At 38.7% G+C, this 16,831-nt stretch overlaps 1 protein-coding gene and 1 long non-coding RNA gene across 5 annotated transcripts; both read left to right on the top strand.

The window, feature by feature from the left end:
• The first annotated feature begins 582 nt into the window (after nucleotides 1-582).
• Nucleotides 583-2,935, top strand: LOC129753784 (traB domain-containing protein). Of its 3 annotated transcripts, none has more exons than XM_055749633.1 (3): nucleotides 583-713; nucleotides 871-1,047; nucleotides 1,281-2,934. In XM_055749633.1, exons 2-3 carry the CDS (start codon nucleotides 942-944, stop codon nucleotides 2,690-2,692), a joined length of 1,518 nt encoding a protein of 505 aa, XP_055605608.1. In that variant the 5' UTR covers nucleotides 583-713; nucleotides 871-941; the 3' UTR covers nucleotides 2,693-2,934. The 3 variants fall into 3 exon arrangements, with proteins under 3 accessions (XP_055605608.1, XP_055605623.1, XP_055605616.1); XM_055749648.1 differs by having other exon boundaries at nucleotides 603-713; nucleotides 919-1,047; nucleotides 1,281-2,935; XM_055749641.1 differs by having other exon boundaries at nucleotides 684-811; nucleotides 1,281-2,935.
• Nucleotides 2,936-8,769: 5,834 nt separating this feature from the next.
• Nucleotides 8,770-11,621, top strand: LOC129739427 (uncharacterized). Of its 2 annotated transcripts, none has more exons than XR_008735858.1 (3): nucleotides 8,770-10,418; nucleotides 10,479-10,893; nucleotides 11,487-11,621. It is a non-coding gene; the product is annotated as an uncharacterized LOC129739427 (long non-coding RNA). The 2 variants fall into 2 exon arrangements; XR_008735859.1 differs by having other exon boundaries at nucleotides 8,770-10,694; nucleotides 10,755-10,893.
• Nucleotides 11,622-16,831: the final 5,210 nt, after the last annotated feature.

The following is a 16,831-nucleotide window of genomic DNA, read 5'->3' as shown; positions in this document are numbered from 1 at the left end:
GCTTCCACCTTGGCACAGCACCGAAGATCTTCATCGGATTGCGGGCATTGAATCGATCGAAGAGATGGCCAACAAAATCATCTACAACTTCAGAGGCAAATCGATGCAGTCTTCCATCGCAGAGATTCGTTCTCTTTATAATTAGTTTTATTTTAGGATAGTGTTTAGTTTTAAGTTTAAAATATTTTTACCATTACAGGATGTTCTCCTACATTAAATACTTGATTGCGCTCAGCAAGTTTAAATCCTATAAATAAATTTTATTATCTAGTTAACTATAGGGCTTTGAACAGTTCATTATTGAGCTGAACACCTAATTTAATGTAATAATGTAATATAAATGTAATGATGAATTGATACAAATAAAGACATATTTTAAAAAAAAAAAAAAAAAAATCGTTGTGGAATCATCGAATTTGTACAGGCCATTTGTGTAGTCTATGGCCCGCTTTATGCGATTATCCATGTAGAACTCAAAGTTGAGGGATGCCACTGAAGTGCTGTTTTGAACGAAAACAACTTAATTTTGGGTTTAAAAAAAGAAGCGCGTGAAATGACAGTGCACTGCGATGTTTTATTATGTAGAAATAAATGGCAACACTTCCATCTATGAATTGAAAATATTGAAGTTTTTCGAATGTGCTTTATATTGTAAATTGATATTTTTGTGTTTTAATGTTGCATGTTTCAGTTTTTGAGACGTATATTTAAAGGTAAATATCTGGTTTATTCGGTACGCTATTTAACTGCTGACTGCTCGTTCAAACAACCTTCGGATGGCCAGAAATAATGTGACGCAAAATGGAAAAAAGTTGGACAAACAGATTACGTGGATTTTTTTTTGTTAACAAAAACCTATTACCATTTCAGAGCCCATAAATATACTATTTCCCACAATATTGCTTCGAACAGCCTTAGGACAAACGGAGTAAAGAGTTAAGATGTCTTCGCCCATCAGTTCCTCGTCCGAGTACAACAGCGCTTTGGATCAAACCTTCAATTCAACGCTCAGCCCCGAGAATTTTGACCTTTCGCTAACGGATTCCGGTAAGTGCTCTTTAGAGATAGCAGAAAAGTTGTAATACCCACAATAGAAAGTATTCTGTGCTTTTTCACTTTCTCCCTATGACACTTGTCGATTTTGAAAGCGTAAAGGCGATGAAGGCTAAACCACAAAATAAATCTTGCGATGTAAATGGTTTATTTGATCCGCTAGATGAAAACATTACTGTTAGGAAAATTGTTTGTAGGTATAGTTTAGTTTTTTTTTCTCCTTTCAGATATTGAAAACGTAAACTTATCTCGAGAATGGAATGAGCTACTGAAACCTGAACAAAAAGGAAAAAACAATGATTGCGAATCCTCCCAACTACTGATAAATAGTTTGCGGAATAACAATGTTCGCCAGGACCAAAACCAGATGCCACTTAAGAGCCCGTCCAAATCATTGAATGGGGATTCGTCGCTCCAGTTGGATAGCACAATTAGTTTGGATTTCAGTGGTATCAGTACAGCAACCGAGGGTAGCTCTACCTTATCCGTGATTTCCAGCTCCGATGATTCTGTATCTCTCCCGGTGAGTAGCGATGCTGATCCCCAGTCTACGCAACCCAACGTGTCCATGATCAGCATCGAAAAGGAAGACGATGAAAGTCCGACAACTCGTGATTCGAAAGACACAACACACAATGTTTCACTGCTTCCGGTTGATGATGATCAGTTAACGGAATCGGGCACAAGTCAACCGGAAACTTCAAAGGAGGTGATCAAAATCTACAACAGCATAGAAGAGTTCGATGCCAATCTACCGGAAACGGTTAACCTACTAACTACCCCTGAGGGCTGCAAAGTTTATCTTGTGGGAACGGCGCATTTCAGCGAAAAGTCCCAAAATGACGTCTCGCTTGTAATGCGCAATGTGAAACCTAACGTGGTCATGCTTGAGCTGTGTCCATCACGAGTACATATCCTAAAGTATGACGAACGTACCTTACTAGAGGAAGCTAAAGATATTAATCTGGCGAAAATTCAAAACATAATCAAAACCAATGGAGTAGTGAATGGAATGTTGTATATTTTGCTGCTCAACATGAGTGCCAAAATCACTAAGAAACTGGGAATGGCCCCGGGTGGAGAATTTCGCCAGGCGGTTAAGGAAGCTTATCACCTTCCACAATGCCTGATTCAGCTTGGCGATCGACAAATAAACATCACCTTGCAGCGCGCTCTCAGGGGTTTATCGCTGTGGCAAACAGTAAAGCTGGTCCCGAAGCTACTCTTCATGGACGATGACATTACGGTCGAGGAGATGGAGCAGTGCAAGAAAAAGGATCTATTGGAAGAGATCATGCTCGAAATTGCCGGCGAGTTTCCCGCTTTTGGACGAGTTTTTGTTCAAGAACGGGACCTGTATCTGTGTCATTCACTGCAAGTTGCCGCGTTACCACAACAATTGCAAGATGGTAGCATTAGACCGGTTAATGTGGTTGGTGTAGTAGGGATTGGCCATGCCGAAGGAATCATCAAAAATTGGGGCAAGGTGGAAAGTTCGACCGTGGCCTCGATCGTCACTATTCCCCCGGCCAGTTTCAGCCATCGAGCTGTAAAATTCATTTTCAAATATGGAACACTTGGGCTGTGTGCTTACGGTGTGTTCCGGATCGTGCGCCCAAGGCTTTCAAGATTTTTATGATCAATTGTATATTTACTGGTGCTTGAAGACTATTGATGCATCATGAACGAGAATATTCGGTTACATACGACGAAAGCTCGACGCCTATCAGTTTACGGCATTCCGAAACGAATTTAAGATAATTATGCAAATCAAAATGTTGTAACATTTATATATTTTATCAATTTACTATAACGATAGGAAAGAATAAAGTGATTACGCAGAAAATAAGCTTCGAATCTTTATTTGATACACCTGTTCATATAATTTTTACTTGACGAAATGTTCTTTGAAAATTCAAAAATTTTCAACAGATAATATTATTTCCAGCAACGGCAGCGAAAAATTATAGTGACGCTTTAGAATCACGCTCAAGATCGCGAGGTGGTCAAGTAGGCAACTTGACAATAAAATTCTCGTACTTCACCAAGTCGACCATAAGTTTAATCTTCCTTTACGGTTAAAAAAAAGGACAATTAGCCGGTTAAGGTTATTTTTTTTTTTTTTTTTTTTTTTTAAAACGAACACACACATATAGGATCTCAGTGAAACATCATGTTTCTTTGAAGAGATCTAATTTACTTAACTCTAAGGCGTACAATCTTTCAAGGATATAATTGGCTAGCATCTTACAAATGCTAAAACCACCAGACCACTGAAAGTGTACTATGTGTGCCGTGATCGGGATTCGATCTCATGGGCTCTGGCTTAGAAGACTGGAACGCTGTCCTCTAGGCCACGGCCGGCGGCAAATTAGACCCTGATTACTAATTTGGCTGTATTTTCATAACCGATTTTCATTAATAATACCATTTTGGAATCGTCTATATGCTCACTGTCTACTTAAGAAGAAAAATAGTCATAGACAACAATATGGTGTCCGGTCATAGAGAAATTGCATTTTTTTTATTTTCCTAATATTTTCTTCGAGCTTCCGATTTGTTATCTTACACCTGCTGAAGTCGAAAGATAACCAACCAACGATGACGTTTATGTGCAATTCACAGTTGACGAGCCGTAAAAACTGATCACAATATAAATGTAAAGTTTGGACGATCCTCGCCAAACTACTAGGCGAAAGCTTTCAAAGCCTATAATTGGTTTACCTTTTCAGATTGATGATTCAGATACCATATTTCTAACACCATATTAGGCTTCTATTTACTTTATTTTCATGGTGTTAAAACATTTTTAGGATATTGCGTTTTCGAAAAATCAATGTTGTCCGGCCATAGGAGGTGTCCGGTCATAGACGACTTCCCCCTAATATTGTTGGTGTCTGAAAATTCCGTGGGCTTCATTGAGTGCTCATTGGGATATTTCATGTTTGTGAAATGTAACGCGCTGCAGGCTTAAATTGATCCTAGGCCTAGTTCAAGGTCGGTTGTATACTGTTTACCGGAATTCCATTTACCGGAAGTACCATTTACCGGAATACCATATACCGGACTGTACTATTTACCGGAATTCCATTTACCGGACTATACCATTTACCGGAAAACCATTTACCGGACTATACCATTTACCGGAAAACCATTTACCGGACTATACCATTTACCGGAAAATCATTTACCGAAACTACCATTTACCGGAATTTCTTTAAAACGTATAAATATGGGTTGTATCTCATTTTCCTAAAAATTTTCGACAGAATATACCTCTCCCCAGAATTTTTATCACCAGAATTTATCATTTCTCAATTCATCATTTCATTAAAATTACCATTACCATCACAAACAAGAATTCAAAAAAAAAAATGAACTTGTATCCATAAAAAGGATTTTTCAAAATATTATGCTTTGCGGCGAAGTTTTAAAACAACACTATTCAATATCCAAATATCTCGAAAACGCGTAGATATTTTTGAATGATGTATTCACAAAAAATATTCTAGAAATTAAAAGAGTATTTTTAGTGTAATATTTTAATGTACGTGTAAGATATAGACCAAAGTATGCGGAAAAATAGCAAAAATCAAAATTATTTATTTTTTTGGAAAAAGTAGTTTTTGGAAAAAACGGTGTTATTTCTTCAGATTTGCACATTCTATAAATTTTTTTAATCTCAATCTATCACAAACACCTCCCAGTTAACAAGGTTTGGAAGATAATTGCACAATCGTATTGAAATAAATTAAGAGTCTCAAAAAGTATTTTTCAACTTTGATGGACCATAACTTTTATAAAACTCAAAATAACGACTTCAATCCTGTTGAGTTGTGTTATTCTTTTTAAAAATGCTATTATTTCACTGAGTCAATTACTGCTATTCTCATTTTAAAAAAAATCATGCATTAAAGGATTAAAAGATGATTGAAATGTGCGCTTTGGGTCAAATTGAGCCGAACAGCTTTGAAAGGTTGAAATTCTTATTTGTTATGAATATTCAGTTTTTTCTTTGAATTTTAGAACAAACCACAGAAAAATCTATAATGACCAAGAATTTTGAGCAAATCTTTATCACGGTCACGGAACACAGCATTTTGGAAATATTAACAGATTTTACAGATATTTTAAATTTCGTACGTATTTAAAAAAAATACAATTTTTTTCGAACATAAATGGATTTTTTCTTTGTATTGGAAAATCTTGATCAAATTATTAATTATAATTGATTTTTCTCAAGTGAATTGTAAAAAAGACGCAATTTCGTCACGTCACGTCACGGCTTTTTAATCAAATTAATGCTTTTCCCATCTCAGAAAACCAGCACAGAATTTCTTGGTAAAATCACTTTAACGCTTACCAAGTAAAGTTCAAATTTAGAATCAAGAACTTGATTTTTTTAAATTAGTGAAATACTACCAAAGATTTGAACAGGAACATGAAGAAGTGGAATTCAATATTTGAAAAATTTAAAAACAAAATGGTTTTTACAGAAATTATAATACCTACTACACATAACTATCATTATCAGTATTCAAAGCATAATTATAATCATCATCCGATGTTCATATTTCATCAGAAAGGTGCTTAATTTTATTTTTAAAATATTCAAATAAAGAAAAACAAACTCCACTTCATAATCTCCACAGGAATTTATTTGACGTTAAAAAACTGCTCTGTTTTTAAATGACTAAATCAGAACAACAAAGGAAACAAAATCAACGAGAAAACTTCCCGTGCCCCAGAGAAAAATTGTTCCATGCTTCCAAATGCGACTTTTTGTGAAGAACGTTAATTGATTTCTAAATATCAACTTGCTTGAAAACTGAAAAGATGCGGTTAATTTATACTATAATAGTTTTTTTTTGGTTTCTTTTTCAATCCTAGCAAATATCGTCTGAACTAACTAAAAACTTATGTTGCGTCCGTTTACTCTAGAAAATGTCAATTAATTTTCAAAATCTTCACAAATTGAGCTAGAGAGCCGCAGTGATACATCCAAAGAGCCGCATGCGGCTCGCGAGCCGCAGGTTGCCGACCTCTGGTCTAGGTCTGTCGGGGCTTCCTAGGTCTGCGTGAAAGCTAGGGGTGATCCCTTAGCCCCGTCCGCCACGCGACAGCGTGAAGGACAATATGTCTTTCAAGTTCGAACGCGCAGCGTGAGGAGTCGGATATCAAAACGATTTTTAAATGCCACACATGAAATCAATTAAAATACCCAAACCTTGCCCAAAAATAAGTTTCCGGGTAAACGGGATACAATCATAGATTAAAAATTGTTGAAATGAAGAAGTCGTAGCAAGCCGTAGTTATTAATGTAGTTTATGATGTTTCAATAAATTGTCATTCAGTTCTTAACATTCAACCGAACTAGTCGTTCTACTGATTAGCTCTCTACAACAGGTTATGGGCCCAGCACTAGTGGAAACGAGGAGAAGTGGAATCAACAGTGGACAGTAGACCGCTGCAAAAACTGACTTTTTGCTCCCATGTGTTTTTTCGATTCCTTTTAGCTCTCCAATCATCTCTGTTAAATATAAGATGATTTGGTTCATCCCTGAATTAGCGCAACGGGTTTTAAATTTGTATGGAAATTAGTATGGGGAAAGTTTTTTTTTGAGATTAAAATCGCTAGGGAAGCGATTTTGGGTTTTATGCAAAAAATAACTTCTTCAATGGGTTACTGTATTCTTAAACTTCAATTTTTACTAAGGTTACTTTCAGCTAGATGCTACCAGAAAAAAGTTAAAGCAATTTGTAAAAAAAAAATCATTCATAGTAGATCAACAGTCAAAACTGTCAGCAGCACTGGAAACCTGAACTTGCATGCAATATTCCTAGATGAATTCTTGAATACAAGCTAATGCGTGGCATACACAAAGGCGTTTTTAATCGGGTAACGCAGATAGAAAAAAACTGCAGCACTATGTAGAAAGTAAGATACAAACTTTTTGAGATTATTGGAGATACATGGTGATAGATGTGGTGAAACGATCCCGAAATTCACAACCAAGTTGAAAAATAAGATTAAGTAACGCATGTGGTATACCTTTGCATACCGCGAGCGGTCAAATGACGGCAAACATTTTCCCCTAAAACTCTCTTGTTTCTCGACCGATCTCTACAAAGTTTATAGTTTTGGAAACTCGTAATGTGACTCAAATACGATTTTCAAACAAAATTTAGCTACAATTATTTTTCTCAAAGTTATTCAAAGTCAAAGAAAAAAAATTAGAAAAACAGGCTTCGGAAAAAGGCTATAAATCAGTTATTAAGTACTCGGAAAGAATTTCACTTATTGCCTGAGAACGCTGCGCTCCAGTGCAAAGCCAAATCTAGGTGCTAGAATAGTCTCAGAAAAGGCAGATTGATAAAAAGCAAAAAAAGAAACAGCTACCTTTGAAAAGTCGTCAAAAATTCTGTGTTTTAGAAATCTAAAGATGCCAAAATGTCAATTACGTCAAATTTCCAGTTCACTTTACAAGAATTTTCTACTGTAACGAGAACAGCTTTGGCGGTTGGTTGGTTTTTTACATTTTTAGTGGCCGTGATCTTAAGAGATTTTCAAAAAATATTTCCATATATGTAACATATAGCTTCTAACTTCAGCGTTCTCAGGCACTAAGTGAATTTTTTTTTCGAGTAGTTAATAACTGATTTCTAGCCTTTTTTCCCGAAGCCTGTTTTCCGTTTTTTTTTCTTCAACTTTGAATAACCGTATTTGAGTCACATTACGAGCTTTCCAAAACTTTAAACTTTGTAGAAATCGGTAAAGAAACAAGAGAGTTTTAGCGGAAAAGATATGACTGCTCGCGGTATGAATAGGTATATAAAAAATGTCGGTATGTTTAGTGTTAAATTTGCAATTGATCATCTGAACTTCATTTTTGGGTAAATTTAACACAATACACACAGTATTTGTGAATTAATGATAGAAAACACGATAAATAACGCATTTTTTTGTTAGAAAAAATCAACTTTAATTGTGGTTTTGGACCTGATTTTAACATTTGAAAAAAAATTCATTTCCTGTGGATTCTGTGAATCAGTGAAAACAAATGATTCAAGAGGTTTTTTACCGAAATCGATTGAAAATTATATAAGTTATGATTTTTTTCACTGTAATAATGGTGCTTTTTCTCTAAATAATACCACCATAGTGTAAAGTAAAGTTACTAAACTAGTTTATGAAGAATTCAACATTATAAATCTTCACATGTTAAACGGACTGACTTTGGACTAATTTCTGACCGATTTCGGGCCGATTCGGGACCGTTTCTTCGATCTGGGAAGGAATAACTTGCATGCAAGTTTTCAGCCAGCGATGCCATGAGTGAAGTAAACTCGTCTGAGTTTTTAATAAATCTTTTCTAAATTCCAAATATCTTTGTTGTGTTACAACTAAGCATCATAGTACCTTCACATCATTTGTAGAGATTAAGTCGAGGAATAGTATTCAGCCTTTTCTTTATTTTTCCGATGTTTCTGTAAATCTGTAGCGATTTTTGAATAAAAAAAATTGATTCCCCATGTAATTCTCCATACAAAATTAAAACTCGTTGCGCTAAATCAGGACTCAATGTATCGCTTCCAAACTTTACGGAGATTTTTGTGTGTGAAAATTCCGTCAAAAAATGGTATGGGAGTTGTGATAACTTATAAATTTCAGATTTCCTATACAAAGCCTGCAGCGGTCTAGTGGACAGTCATCCAGCCAGGAAGCCGATGGAAGGAAAACGAGCCGAAGCCAAGGGAATTCAACGAGCCGGGAACCGTGGAAGGTTGTAGGACAGGAGCCATCTGAAAGGTCGTCGGACCGAGACCAGGTGGAGGTCGACAAGCCAGGAAAACGGTGGTCGTTGGACAGGTGCCAAGGAAGGTCGTTGGGACGAATCCATTGCGAGCCGGCCGGAATCCATAGGAAGGTCGGCGAGCCGGGAGCCAGAGGAAGGTCGTAGTGCCATTGGTGAGGCGTCGGGCCAACAGAAGAGCGTCGAGCCTGAACCAAACAAGGTCGTCGGACCGAGCCACTGGGAGGTCGTCGGACCCGTGCCATGGAAGGTCGTAGGGCTGGGACCACGAATGCGGTCGTCGAACCAGAGCCACTGGTAGGTCGTCGAACCGGAAGCCATAGAAGGTTGGCGGGCCGGTATCATGAAACGTGGTCAAGTCAGGATCCAGGTGGTGGTCGTTGAACCAGGAGTCTCTGGTGGACTTGCGAGCGGGGTACCACGGAAGGTCGCCAAGCCGGTGCCATGGAAGGTAGTCGGACCGGAAAGCCAAGTGGAGGTCGTCGGGCTGGAACCACTGGGAGGCGCAGGCCTCAGGAAAGGCGTCGAGGCGAAGAAGAGAATCTTCGAGCCACATGATGAGCACTGAGACCAGAGCCATGGAAGTTCGTCGGGCCAGAGCCATTGGGAGGTCGTCGTGCCAGATCCCGGTGGAGGTCGTCGAACTGGAGTCATGGAAGGTCATCGAGTTGCAACAGGGGCGAGAGCGTGTTCCGGTGCGTGCGTTGAAGAGAAGTAGCCCCATCTTCAGGAGGAGCCACCGGAGGCAGTTGAAAGACTGCGAATGTGTATGTTGAGGAGGAGTGTTGAGATTTGTCCAATCGAAGCAATCGATAGGACAAATAACAACATACACATAATAAATAAACAATCAAATATGTAACCATACACACAAAACTTTCGGGGCTCCACTTAGCAAAATTTCGCTGTTACTTTCCGTTAGCAAAAATATTTTTTTACTTTTCAGTTAGCACTTTCCCAAATTGTCATGACTTTTGCTCAATTTGGGTAAAAAAAACCCCTTTGCTACTAAATTGAGTAATTCTATTAGCATGGACTCGAACCGCAGTCGTTTTTTCCGAGTGTCGTTCGGTCTGACCGTCTGACGCAATTTCGAGCAGAAAAAAAGTGTTATGATTTCGTGTTTACGTGAAAGTGTAAATCCCTCATTGATCAACCTGTTCCACGCAGAACCGCCAACCAACAATGTCAGCTTTGCTGATCGGTGCAACCCGATTAATGTACCTATTGTGTTTCTGTTTTATGTTCCCGGGGCATTCATCCCAGGCTGCTCCGAAATCCACCTACACAGGTGCGGGTACCACTGAGCATTCTTCCGGTGTGGATGACATTTGGTGATCCGGCCAAAGATAATGTTGGGATGTACGCCCGAGGAAGAGCTCATAACATCGCTGTAATGGTGCGACCAATCAACTCTTTATACAAAATAGTTAAACCGTTCCGGAATTCTCCGCTCGGAGATTTGGGGTGTTCGATTGATCCGGTAACGTTGCTGCTGCTCACGGAAGCCAAATCAATTCATAGAGAAGAATATTCTGCAGAATTCGCTCGGTAAGTGTAATTTCAACTTAACAACAATTATATTTAACTTAAAATATTTTTTCATTTCAGCTAACGGAGAAGAAAAGCTTCCGATGGCACACCACAGGTGAGCGGCCTTTAAAAATTCAAAACGACAGCAAGCATACTAGGAAGTAGTATAATTCGAGAAAGACGAGCAATATTGATGAATAATTTAAGAAGACTACGACTCGCCAGGAGCTAGAGTGCTGCTCCTTTGGTGATGATGACGGTTGGGGCAAACCTCAACTTACAATCAAGAATGGCGTAAGTTTTTAGTTCAGTACCAACTTATTCAAATTTCTCTATAATCATTTCGTTTTTAAGAACGCCATTAGGGAACCTGTAATAAACAGCACCCAGTAAAGAGAACTGGTCTCCAAATTAAAAAAAATCTTTCGAGCAGGAGGAAGAAAGTGAAGATGAAGAATCGCATCAAGGTTCTAATACTGGACAGCAATCACAGGTAAAATAATTTCTAACATAAAAAAGAAATTAAGTTAGAATTTTCGAAACATTTTTGTGGAACTTGTTATGAAACCATTTATGTCACCATTTTTGTGGAACTCATATCAAGTAATTTGATATTCGCAAAATTGCGTTTTTCTGCTAAGGTGACATACTCTAGCAATTGTTTTTTTTAACAAAACAGTGCAATTTAGATCGTGTGTAATGAACATAATTCTGGAGTTTTCACGGGAATCCTAATTTCAAAAAATAAATCTTGAACACGATTTCTTCGTTTTGAAAAAAAACATAAAAAAAACATTGTAATCCTGATCTCTAATCTCACATCTGAAACTGAAATCTTCACCTGTAATCTGATTAATGAAATTGATGTCTCAATCTAAATGAGATCTGTTTCTAGAATCTCAAAATCTGACGCAAAAACTTTATATCAAAAGTCTTAACTTAATTTTAAATAAAAAATGTGATTATAATCTGCTTTAGGTTTGAATTTTAAGCACTTTTAAGTATTGATGCAACTGATTAGAAACTACAAAAAAAAAGTATATTTTTGTAATTACACATATAAACAAAGGTTAATTTTTTTTTCAGAATCATCATCGAATCCAAACATTTAAAGCGGGTCAATGAATCGCAATGAATATGCTGACCATATCTTATTTTATAATATCGGTCGGCGCCTAAAACCTGAATCTCCAATTCGGACACGATGAAGAATGGTGCGACGTAAAACAGCGAAGAATAAATTTAAAACAACATCTAAAAAAAATCTTATTAATTAAAATGAATATCACAACCCAGAAGAAAAAAAACAGATTTAAAATTTACGAAATTTCTAGCAATTATTGGGGGATTTTTTTGTTGCTACATTTTTAGCAAACAATGATTTTATTTTACTAAAAATTAGTAAACATTCAGTCAGGACACTTTTTGCTATTTTGCTAAAATTTTAGTTTAAAAAAATTGCTAATTTCATTGCTAACTTTTTAGCTGGTCAAATTTGAGCAAAATTTTGCTAAATTCCGGCCTCGAAAATTTTGTGTGTAGGGATGGTTTTCCTATAAATACACCCAAAAGAATTTAGAAATTATTTCTACGGGATTTTTCACGTAAAGGGGCCGTTCACATACCACGTGGACAACTTAGGGGGGGGGGAGACGGTATGGAAATGTCCACGCTTGTCCACGGAGAGGGGGGTAGGGGTTTGGGTCATGTCCACGTGGACATACTTACTTTCAAAATATTTTCTAAAGGTGAATAAATATTAAGATGTTTAAAACAAAATTTCAAAATTACATACCTTTCCAGTTTAAGTTTAAACAATAAGTAACTACTTGAAAGCAAGTGATAAATATGATAATTAATAAATTTAATTTTTTTAACTTTTTTTTATATCAGGAAATTCTTATTCGGTTTTACAAAAATCAGCCATTTCAATAACAAAAAGGCAAAAAGTGGTGTTTTCTAACTGTCAAATAATAGGTATTCAAAATAAAAACTTTTTCAAATGTGTCCACGTGGACATCCGGGGACGGGGGTAGGGGTTAGCCAAATGTCCACGCTTGTCCACGGAGGGGGAGGAGGGGGTCAAAAATCTCATTTTTCTGTCCACGTGGTATCTGAACGGCCCCAAACTAAGATTTCGATGCATTATATCGATTCTACGTGAACTTGTAGTAACCACAGTGTATCCAGGACGCCCCGGTAGTAACTACTTTACTTCCACATAACTGACTCGTGAATTTCACGTAAAGTCTAAGTGGATGATTTCAAATCCATTTTGTGCCTTTTTTCTCCAGCATTTAGTGGTACATTCATATTGGAAAATGAAATAGAGGTCCGTCATTGTTTGCTGTTGTGAAATTTTTTGAAGCCGTTGCGTCTTTTGTCATCAGCGAAACATGTTAGCAAGGAGGATTTAATCTGTTGTGGATTTCTCATTTTGGTAAGTGATTATGATGGTTAATTGTAATCAGCTGATTTTCGTTTTTTTTAATTTTTCTGATAGCAATGGCTCTGGACTTCAATGGCTTCATTGGTGGGACTATCCGAATAAGATGTTCAACGGAACACTATTCACGACAAGGTAAAATATGTTTTATTCAAAAAATACTTTTGTTATTAATGAATACTTTTAAATTTTTACAGGATTCCTAAAAGAAAGCTGTGATTCTGGATGTACAAAAATAAAAGTGTTTTTTTTTTCAATATTTAATAAGTGTAGTGTAGTGATAAATATGTTGTGCAAAGATTGTGAAAATAAAGTTTATTCACAAAAAAATAAGTTTTTTTAATCTAATGAAAAATAACAAAAGTAAGAAGTAAAAAACCCCCTTATTTTCATTTCGATATTAAAAACATTCCCCGTAGCTTTCATAAATAAGCCTCGTTGAACTCACAAAAAAAAACACGTAAAATGTAGGTGCTTCCCATGAAGCACCAATTCTTATAGGGACGCGTTTACATATTGATTTCGTAGCATCTACGTGAAAATCAATTGGATAAAAATTATGTAGTTTTTCACGTAGCCACTACGTGCAGATTATTTTGGGTGTAGGATGTTAGGATAGTCAAATAAAGTATTCCAGTTTCTACCCTCAAGTAGTAGGTAAAGTCTCTCCTTTCCACTGCCCAAGAGCTGCATTAACAAGGGGGTGGACTACGAAGAGACCTACGCTCCTGTCGTTAGGTATAGTTCACTGCGATATCTCTTCGCCCTAGCCGCGAGGTACAATCTGGAACTCGACCAAATGGACGCCGTGACCGCGTTCCTCCAAGGGGACCTCCACGAGGAAATTTACATGGAGCAGCCGATGGGATTTACCGAAGGAACGAAGGTGTGTAAGCTGAATAAAGCTCTGTACGGGCTTAAACAATCAAGCCGGGTGTGGAACCAGAAACTCGACGCAGCGCTGAAAAAGTTAGGCATGGTTTCGACGATGTACGACCCGTGCGTTTACGTGGATGTAGATGGCAATACACTTCTCATCGTTGCAATCTACGTTGATGACATTATCCTGTTGTCAAACGACCGGGCCAAAATGGACAAGCTGAAGGATCAACTGAGCAGCAATTTTCGCATGAAGGACCTAGGTACTGCGAATCACTGTCTAGGCATCCGCATTCAAAGGACGGCGGATGGAATTACACTGGTCCAGGAAGCGTACGTGGAGTCGGTGCTCAAGAGGTTCGGCATGGTAAACAGCAAGCCCGTGAAAATCCCCATGAACACAAGCGAGAGGTTGTCGAACGAGATGAGCCCCAAAACCGAACAGGAATTGGCAGCCATGAAGGATGTTCCGTACCAAGAAGCAGTTGGGTGCCTCATGTATCTGGCACAGAGCACTCGACCAGATATTTTGTTTGCCGTTAACTGTCTGAGCCGGTTTAACAAGAATCCCGGACCCAAACATTGGATGGCGGTGAAGCACGTCATGCGTTATCTCCGAGGTACATCGAAGCATGGATTGAAGTACATGCGCAAAGCTGACATCAATATCGTTGGCTACTGTGACGCTGACTGGGGTTCTGATCCGGATGAGCGCAAGTCTACCAGCGGGTACGTATTCGTGGCTCAAGGAGGAGCGATATCTTGGTCATGCAGGAAGCAGACGACAGTGGCCTTATCAACGTGCGAGGCCGAATATATGGCGTTATCGGCTCCGGTCCAGGAAGCAAGTTGGTGGCATGGAATCACGGCGATGTTTGGTCAGCAGACACCGATCGAGATCCGGTGCGACAATCAAAGTTGTCTCGCGATTGCTAAAAATGGAAGCTACAATCCGAGAACTAAACATATCGACATTCGGCATCATTATGTCCGCGATGTTGTCGAGAGAGGCGTCGTTGACCTAATCTACGTGGGAACGGAGGAGCAGATGGCCGACGGGTTAACCAAACCCCTACAATCAACGAAATTTGGAATCAACCGAAGCAGTATGGGCATTACTACGTCTTCAGGAGGAGTGTTGAAATGAAGAAGTCGTAGCAAGCCGTAGTTATTAATGTAGTTTATGATGTTTCAATAAATTGTCATTCAGTTCTTAACATTCAACCGAACTAGTCGTTCTACTGATTAGCTCTCTACAACAAAAATACTTAATCCGATAAATGGCATTCCGGTAAATAGTGCATTCCGGTTAATGTCATTCCGGTAAATGGTTCATTCCGGTAGATGGCAGTCCGGTAAACGGTTCATTCCGGTAAATGAATTTCCGGTAAATAGCAGTCCGGTAAATGGTTTTCCGGTAAATGGAATTCCGGTAAACAGTATACAACCTTCAAGGTCTCATGTCAAATTTGGACCAGATCGGATCACGGGAAGGGGTCGCTCAACGAGCCTAAAGTTTGTATGGGATTTTGAGACATTTTGTTTGGGAGGAACATGAAAATTCAGTTTTTCAGAAATAACTTTAGTCACCTTCTGCCGATTTCTTTTGAAAACGGGTTTTCTTATAGCCTAAACTATGACAAATGGTTGTATACTGTTTACCGGAATTCCATTTACCGGAAAACCATTTACCGGACTGCTATTTACCGGAAATTCATTTACCGGAATGAACCGTTTACCGGACTGCCATCTACCGGAATGAACCATTTACCGGAATGACATTAACCGGAATGCACTATTTACCGGAATGCCATTTACCGGATTAAGTATTTTTAATCTATGATTGTATCCCGTTTACCCGGAAACTTATTTTTGGGCAAGGTTTGGGTATTTTTCGTTTTGATATCCGACTCCTCACGCTGCGCGTTCGAACTTGAAAGACATATTGTCCTTCACGCTGTCGCGTGGCGGACGGGGCTAAGGGATCACCCCTAGCTTTCACGCAGACCTAGGAAGCCCCGACAGACCTAGACCAATGTAATAGGGCCGCCGCTTCCGACGGCGGGTCGGCGGCCTCCTCGGATTTGGGAGCCTCAGCGGCTTTGTGCCGCCTCAGCCCCTTCATCCTCGTTGGTTGCAGCTTTGCCGCTAAGAAAATATTTTGAAAAATCTTTTTTATGGATACAAGTTCATTTTTTTCGAATTCTTGTTTGTAATGGTAATGGTAATTTAGGTGAAATGATGAATTGAGAAATGATAAATTCTGGTGATAAAAATTCTGGGGAGAGGTTATTCTGTCGAAAATTTTTGGGGAAATGAGATACAACCCATATTTATACATTTTAAAGAAATTCCGGTAAATGGTAGTTCCGGTAAATGATTTTCCGGTAAATGGTATAGTCCGGTAAATGGTTTTTCGGTAAATGGTATAGTCCGGTAAATGGAATTCCGGTAAATAGTACAGTCCGGTATATGGTATTCCGGTAAATGGTACTTCCGGTAAATGGAATTCCGGTAAACAGTATACAACCATGACAAATATTTCATCCCAAGACTGCATTTCAATTCGACTTATGATAAAAAGTTTTTAGACTTCAAAAATGGGGTAACTTTTTTCAGGGTGATATTCATCACTGTTAATGCATCATGGAGGGAAGGCAGTTCAAACTTTGGCGTTCCTGGACGAGGGAGCTTCAACAACACTTGTTGAGAGCTCTCTAGCAGATTCGTTGGGTGTCGAGGGAACTTCGGAACCCCTGGTCATCGTGTGGACAGGAAATGTTAAGCGAAATGAAGATAGTTCGAGGAAAATCGACCTGCTGGTATCTGCCGTGGATTCTCGTAGAAAGTTCATGATGTCGTCTGCCCACACTGTCGGAGAATTGAAGCTGCCTCTACATAGGACCTGTTACAGAAGCATCGTAGAAAAATACCACCACTTAGACGGAGTTCCTTTGTCGAGTACCAAAATGGAAGTTCCCAGAGTTCTTATAGGCCTCGACAACCTACATCTATTCGCCCCTCTGGAGTCCAAGGTTGGTGCCCCGGGAGAACCGATAGCCGTGCGTTCAGCGCTGGGTTGGGCAATCTACGGTCCTGATTCGAG

The sequence above is a fragment of the Uranotaenia lowii genome, chromosome 1, assembly GCF_029784155.1.
Source record: "Uranotaenia lowii strain MFRU-FL chromosome 1, ASM2978415v1, whole genome shotgun sequence".
Classification (NCBI taxonomy): Eukaryota; Metazoa; Arthropoda; class Insecta; order Diptera; family Culicidae; genus Uranotaenia; species Uranotaenia lowii.
This window is presented reverse-complemented; position numbering and strand designations above follow the sequence as displayed.